Source organism: Periophthalmus magnuspinnatus, chromosome 22 (genome assembly GCF_009829125.3).
Source record: "Periophthalmus magnuspinnatus isolate fPerMag1 chromosome 22, fPerMag1.2.pri, whole genome shotgun sequence".
In the NCBI taxonomy this organism is placed as follows: Eukaryota; Metazoa; Chordata; class Actinopteri; order Gobiiformes; family Gobiidae; genus Periophthalmus; species Periophthalmus magnuspinnatus.
Genome location: NC_047147.1, coordinates 25773169 through 25781357, shown reverse-complemented (window position 1 = coordinate 25781357; position 8189 = coordinate 25773169). Strand labels below are relative to the sequence as shown.

The following is an 8189-nucleotide window of genomic DNA, read 5'->3' as shown; positions in this document are numbered from 1 at the left end:
ATCAGTTGTACTTAATTTATCCATCTAATCACCTTCTGTTTCACTTGGACAGGTGGATGCAAATTATGTTCCTACTTTCAAATGCACAAGCAGGTTAAGGGTCACATGGTCAGAAGATCCTATGTGTATTTTTAATGTGTGTTCACCTGCCCAGGGACTGCACATGGGAAACAGCAGGAGCTAAATCTGGTACAAATTCTCTTTTCTTTTGTGAGATTAATTAATTTGTACATGGTCCCTGACAAGTAAAGACTAATGAAAGAAATAAAATATTGAAAACATGACCAGAGCATCTATGGACTTTGTTAGAATGTGTGATTGCACTTTTGTTTAAAGTGACAGTGTCTGTTCTATATGAGCAGAAACACACCACAATAATTTGCACAAAATACTTTGATGTTGCATATTAATATATTGTATTTAACTTAATAAAAGAGACAAAACTCATTGATGAACACAAGCTTTATTAGCACAAACACAGTAACATGAAGCTGCATAGTCACATGTTTATTCCTGAGCCCTCCATCAGCTCAGTCAAACCCAGGGAGTGTCCCATAGAGCAGGTGAAGTGTGTCCTCATGTGGGCGTGTCTCACTGGGAGCAGGACAGTGACTCCAGGCTCTGAGTGACTGGGCTCTGTCCACTCCGATGGGCCTCACAGCTCACTGATGTGTCTCTCCACTGCTCTGTGGACAGCCTCAGGACGCTGATGTGGCTGTAGAGGCCGTCCCCTCTCATGACCCCCGGGCTGTGGGACCCCTCTGCGGAGGCCCCGCCCACTCTCCAGCCCAGCGTCCAATCAGAGGGGAAGCCCCCGCTGGCCACACACAGCAGCGTGGCACTGCCCCTCTGCAGCTCCTCTCTGGACGGGGGCAGGACGGTCAGGGCGGGCTGCTGTACTCCCACTGCACACAGACAGGGGGCAGCGCAACGTGTTAAAGCAATACATCAGAAAACAGTCACTGCACAAAATGATGAAGACTAGAGACATTTACATCTGTGTCTTTCACTTCCTGTTCACTGTAAGTCCGACCAATGAACCGTGGACAACTGCTGTTATACTGATAAAAACTGTTACAAGTAAAAGTCATGGAGATTTATGACACATAAAAATAATAATATATTGTTTATGTAAGAGCTTGAATTGGGCTGAGTTTAGGTCAACATGTTGTAATTTTCTGCTGTTTTCTTTTTTTTCTTTTTTTATGCAGACATATATCAAAGGAAAAAATACTTCTTATTCACTTTTTGTAAATATAATTAAACATAAACATGATTGAGTTCATAAAATGACTTTGGTGTTCAGTCAAAACCATTTCTTTCTTGTTTAAAACCTGAATTTAACTTTCAAAAATGAAACTAACAACACTCATAATAATATTCAGTCTATGTAAAATTCAGTAAATGAATCATATATATTTTATATTTCTCTAATCGACAATAAACAGCCTAATAATAATTGTATATTTTGAGATCATTGTTTCTTTAACACTGACCTATACAACTGTAACTATGGAATTAAATTAAAGACAAATATTCACAAATCTACAAACATAACCAAAATCCTGCTAAAATACCAGTAATAAAGTAGTCCTGATAAAGTATAAAGTAAAAAGTACTCACAGTCCACGATGACTTGTGTTCCTCCTCCGAACGTCCACCACAGTGATACAAAGTCATGAAGAGGCCGTACAAAAACCTCTGCTCTGTTCTCCTCCACACACTGCTCTCAGTTCACACTCACAACATTCACTCATGTTTTACTATTTGTGTCATTATATAATCCATGAATGCAACCTGTCCAGATTCAACTTTGAAACACTGAAAACATGAAGAAAAGTCTAAATATATCTATTTTTTGCATTAATATTACTTGGTGTAATTGATGAGTGTTTTCTCCAGACAACTCACTGTGAATAAAAAATGTGATGTGATATTTTGTATAATAGAATAAATAGTTAAGTAGTAAGTTTAATAATACATTGAAATGCTAATGTTGGCTTTAAGGTGCAGTACTTTTGGTTACTGATGTGACTAGTGTGACTGCTTCATACTTCATACTATACTTATGTCCGGCAAAAAAGTGTTTTTTCACCTGTGTGTGTTTAAAAATGATTCCAATAGGATGAATACATTTGGGTTCAGAGTACAGAGACAGTATTTCCATAGAGAGGAGGGTCACATGGTCAGCTGATCCTTCCCTGAGTTTTATAGTGAGCTGAAGACTGCAGGACTCACATGTGTCAGTGAACGCACCATGGCTCTGGGCTGCACCATCCTCATCTGGACACTGGCCTGCTGCTGCTTCACAGGTTCCACTCTCAGTGACATTGAACACAACACACTGCCTTTTCTCTCTGTGTTTCTTCTGATAAATGTATATTGTTTTTTACAGGATGCAGTGGTCAGGTCACAGTCACTCAGCCTCCAGTCCAGACGATTACTCCAGGATCCACAGTCACTCTCACATGTCAAACTAACAAAGATGTTCTTAGTAATTCTAATGGCCAGTACATGTTCTGGTATCAGCAGAAACCTGGTCAGTCTCCAAATCCTTTGATATACTGGGCAAATCGACGTGTCTCAGGAATTCCATCTCGGTTCAGTGGCAGTGGGAGCGGCAGAGACTTCTCTTTGACCATCACTGGAGCTCAGGCTGAAGATGCAGCAGTTTATCACTGTCAGAGTTTTCATTATATTAATAGCAGAAGGACATTCACACAGTGATTTATGGTCGTACAAAAACCTCCCTCAGTGAGTCCTTCAGAGTGAGACCAGAGCAGGAAACAACTGCAGCTGCTCAAGAGGAACAGACATCACTGATCTGTGTGGAGTTACACCAAACATTCACCTCTACATGATTTTATTTTTTATTTCTCTTTAGTTTAAATTAAATAAATAATTTAAATATTAATGCTTTTTAAAACTCATATTTAACATGCTTGTCCCAAATTCATAATCCCTGTCACATCCATCCATCCATTTTCTTCCGCTTATCCTGGGCCGGGTTGCGGGGGCAGCAGTCTAAGCAGGGACTCCCAAACTTCCTTCACCCCGGACACGTCCTCCAGCTCCTTCGGTGGGACCCCAAGGCGTTCCCAGGCCAGCCGAGAGACATAGTCCCTCCAGCGTGTCCTGGGTCTTCCCCGGGGCCTCCTCCCGGTGGGACATGCCCAGAACACCTCCCTAGGGAGGCGTCCAGGAGGCATCCTGAGCAGATGCCCGAGCCACCTCAGCTGGTTCCTCTCAACGTGTAGGAGCAGCGGCTCTACTCCGAGCTCCTCCCGTGTGACCGAGCTCCTCACCCTATCCCTAAGGGTGCGCCCGGCCACTCTGCGGAGGAAGCCCATTTCTGCCGCTTGTATCCGCGATCTTGTCCTTTCGGTCATTACCCAGAGCTCATGACCATAGGTGAGGGTAGGAACGTAGATTGACCGGTAAATCGAGAGCTTCGCCTTTGGGCTCAGCTCCTTCTTCACCACAACGGGCCGATACAGCGACCGCATCACTGCAGACGCTGCACCGATCCGCCTGTCAATCTCCCGCTCCATCCTTCCCTCACTCGTGAACAAGACCCCAAGATACTTGAACTCCTCCACTTGGGGCAGAGACTCACCACCCACCCGGAGAGAGCAAACCACCTTTTTTCCGGTCGAGAACCATGGCCTCGGATTTGAAGGAGCTGATTCTCATCCCAGCCGCTTCACACTCGGCTGCAAACTGCCCCAGTGCTGCAGGTCCTGGCTCGAAGAAGCATCAGGACAACATCATCTGCAAACAGCAGAGATGAAATCCTGTGGTTCTGTCCATAAATATAATGAACAGAACCGGTGACAAAGGGCAGCCCTGGCGGAGTCCAACATGCACCGGGAACAGGTGTCCCCCAATCCCTGTCACAAGTAAAAGAAAAACATCTGTCTCCACACCTTCTTAAACTTACCAAGTGACTCTAGAGATTCTAGTTTTAAGATTTTTGTAAATCGTTCCAAGACCATGGAGCTGAGTCAGAAAAGGCTGATTTTTCCAGCTCTGTGAGGCATCGAGGCACATTGAAAAATATTTGGGAGGAGAAATGATGTAGGATATATATTATTTACCCAGACAAAATTCTTCATAATTCACTTATTCACTTATTAATCTACTGCAACTATGAAATATGAAATGTATAGGCTCCAGTCATATATACAAATGTGCTGACATAAGTTTATGGGCTCCTTGTTATAATATCTGATTTCTCCTCATAGTTTAATAGCACCTGCTCTGTGAGGGATCAAATCTGGAATACCAAGTCATGATGTAAATATGATTTCATTTTGATTAGATCATTTTGAATTCAATAGCTGTAGACACGTTAAGTGACTTTATGACTTGACTTATGACTTCATTTATTTATTTCTAGACATTTCTGTCTTAAGGAAGCAAATCAAAATACACAAAAGTCTGAAAAGGAATAGACTGAAGCCTAAGCTTATGGCCCCTACCCCTTTTATGCTAAACATAAAGAGCTGCTGCATTCACAATCTACCCAGTAAAAAAAACATAATTCAGCATTCAATGTCACTGTATGAGTTTATAATTTTCTTTTTATACAAACTTTTGAAACGGCTCAAAGTTCTACAATCTTTGATATCTTCACTTCACTATCACTATCTCAATTTTTGAAGAGATAAATTGTGAGGTTCTATAATCTACCAAGTCCTTAAATTTCATTGCATTTTTTTGGATAAAAAAATCATTTTATTTCACAATTCTCATTGCTCGTTTTTTGACAGTGATAAGATGAATGGTATTTGTTTGACCTCCATGCTGTAGATCATTTAAGGAAGTATAGACAAACTATACAACATTTAAAACTGTTTTTTCATTCAAGCATTCTTTTGCTTTGATATCAATGTTAAAGATTTACATAATTTTGACTTTATAAATTGTACATGACTTTTTCAATTTAGCTTGTTTTGGATTATTATTCCTAAAAATGTTATCTGATTTATTTGCTCTATCGCTGTATTATTAATAATTAAATTTGTGCTCACATTTGTCTGAAGATTTGTAAATACTATGAATTTAATTTTCTTTAGATTTAAAGTGAATTTATTTGGGTCAATTAAGCTTTTCATCAATTTTAGTTCTTTTTTTACATCCTCAATTACTGTTTACAATTTATTACCACAATGTATTACATTTGAATCATCTACAAATAATATAAGGTGTAAAGCTTTTGGAACCAAACATATATGATTAATATAAAGAATAAAAAGCAAAGGACTCAACACTGACCCCTGGGGGCCTCCACAGGTCACTGTTTGGAGCTATGAATCAACTCCATTGATATGAACAAATTGTGATCTATTTTCTATAAAACTTTTGATCCAAGAGAAAGCCACACAACTGATTCCATATCTGTGCCATTTCCTGAGTGGATCATGACTGACTGTATCAAGAGCTTCAGTTAAATCTAGAAACACTCCAATTGTGTATTCTTTATTGTTTATTGCATTTGATTAAACATTAAAATATTCCAAGTGTTTTTGATGTCATTTTTGTTTTTTCTAAAATTGAACAATAACTTTCTTTTTTCCTTAATCTCATAATACAAATCTTAACTCTAATGTATTGTAGACTTTCATATGAAAATAAGCAGAGACATCACATTTCATACGGCTCATAGGACAAAAGACAGACCACTTCTTATCATGTAACACAAGCTTTATTACCTCTCCCTGCTCTGACCATAAGCCACACTCTACATCTAACTCTTATTGCAGTTGTCGGTGGGGTCCATGTTCAGGGCCCATGCAGCTCTAAGCACTGGCTCCTCTGCAGTGACTGGACCTGGGTGTGTCCGTGGTGGCTCACCCTGCAGGAGAACAGCTGTCCCTGCAGTTTAGAGGGAAATTCTACAGACAAATCCACAGCTCTGTCATGGGCTCACCGGTCTCTCCTATTATGGCCAATTTATACTTGGAACAATTTGAACACGGTGCATTGGCCTCATTTCCAGGCAATCCACCCACGCTTTGGTATCGATACGTAGATGACAATTGGACTAAAATGTAAATTTAAGATCTGGAGCCCTTTACTGCACATATTAATGCTGTGGATCCAAACATCAAGTTCACACGTGAAGAGGCCAAGGAGAACAAACTGTCCTTCTTAGATTGTGCAGTAACAATAGGAGAGGACCGGTGTCTCCAGGTAGAAGTCTTCAGGAAGTCCACACACACTGACCAATACCTGCTGTTTGAGTCACACCATCCACTGCAGCACAAACTCAGAGTTATCTGTACACTACAACACAGAGCTCAAGTGGTGCCAACAAACACAGAGACAAAAGTGAAGGAGGAACAACACGTGGAGAAAGTCCTCTCAGCTTGTGGATATCCAAAATGGGCCTTCAATAGATCTAAGAGAGCGAAAAAATAAACAGGAAAACAGTGAATCTGAACCCAGAAGGAAAGGTGTTACCATCCCTTACACAACAGTGTGTCTGAAAAACTAAAGAGAATTTTCAGACAGTTTGAAATTCCTGTATTTTTCAAACCTACAAACACTTTAAGACAAAAACTGGTTCACTCAAAGAACAAAACCCCAAACAACAAACAAAGTAATCTCCATAGTCTACTCCATTCAGTGCAGTGAAGAGTGCAGTGAGCGTTACACTGGAGAAACTAAACAGCCCCTCCATACGAGGATGAACCAACACCGTCACAAGAGCAGCTCAGGACCACAGTCTGCTGTTCATCTACATCTCAGAGACACTGACCACTCCTTTGAAGAGAGTGAGGTTCACATCTGAGCCAGAGAAAAGAAATGGTTTGAGAGGAGAGTTAACTTGTACAAACATCCACAGTGTCCTCGGTCACGTACTTCCTTTGTTTTGTCCGTTTCGTCATGTTTAAAATGCAAAACTGCTGCAAAACAGTGCGTAAAATTACTCATTACTAATTTTACGAGCGGATCTTTGCATCCAGTCTCCTCCTTTTACGCGCACAGCAAACTTCATCTGTTTACGGTAAACCACTGACTGTTCTGCTGCTCATTGGCTTTAAGGGGAAAACATCACTAAATGTGTGTAATACTGCTTGATTCTACAAGGGGGAGAGTGGAGCGTACTCCTTCAGTCATCTGTAGCTCTCATTCACTGTCCGCGGCTCCAGTAACCCACAACCCCCACCTTATTGGCCAACTTTGGTGTCAATCACAAGCTAACAAGTTTGTTTCACACTGAGGAACAAAGTTGGCGCTGTCAGAAGTTTATTATGCCAGAAATTGACAAAGGAAATGCAAAAAAGTGAAGGAGCAGATTTCACTTTCCTTCAACAGGAATGGGGGTCCGAGACATTGAAAAAGGTAGTTTCAGATGAAACTGGAGACAAAAGCTGTTTAAAGTTTCAGTGTAGTTAGCTCCTCCTTCAGACAGATATAAGACAGTGTCCAGCAGTAATCTGACCACAACTGAAGAACAAACGGCTTGGACGAGCAGCAAAACGTCTTCACTCCATGATTGTAATAGCTGATTTTTCACTTCTATGCAGTTGTATTTTTTAATAAATTGCCCCTTTTCTATATGAGTGATAATAAGTGATTACATTACAAAAAAAAACAGGTACAATTTGCTCCCGTATGTTCTGATATTTGAACTTAACAATTCTGGGCATGTTACACCACAACTCTTAACTCTGATGATTTCTTACATTTCAGAAACATATACAAGATTATAAAATACTACTTTAATATATTTTTACATTTTCTGTACAGATTATGCCAAATATTACAGTCATATTTTAGACTGAATCAAAACAGAATCACTGCCTCACAAACATTATGTCTTATTCAATGCTTCTATCCACAATGTCAGTAGAGCCTATTTCATCAAATATTATTGACTTGCTGTAGATATATTACACCAAAAGGGGGCACTATACTGCAAGAACTGACCACACAGAAGACAGAAGAGGGTTTGAAAATCCTCTCCTCCTCTTCATGTTGAAACTCAATGCAAATCATTTTAGAGAACTGACATATTTCAAGATATCAGTTGTACTTAATTTATCCATCTAATCACCTTCTGTTTCACTTGGACAGGTGGATGCAAATTATGTTCCTACTTTCAAATGCACAAGCAGGTTAAGGGTCACATGGTCAGCTGATCCTTCCCTGAGTTTTATAGTGAGCTGAAGACTGCAGGA

General features: G+C 40.2%; 2 gene segments (V, D, J or C); one reads left to right on the top strand and one right to left on the bottom strand.

Annotated features, from left to right (window-relative positions):
* Positions 1-444: 444 nt before the first annotated feature.
* Positions 445-2259, bottom strand: LOC117390059 (Ig lambda-2 chain C region-like). The segment is given in 3 exon segments: positions 445-905; positions 1624-1723; positions 2239-2259. Coding segments are annotated over 3 exon segments (435 nt in total).
* On the top strand, positions 2258-2727 carry LOC117390055 (immunoglobulin kappa variable 4-1-like). The segment is given in 2 exon segments: positions 2258-2312; positions 2396-2727. Coding segments are annotated over 2 exon segments (387 nt in total).
* The last annotated feature ends 5462 nt before the right edge of the window (positions 2728-8189 follow it).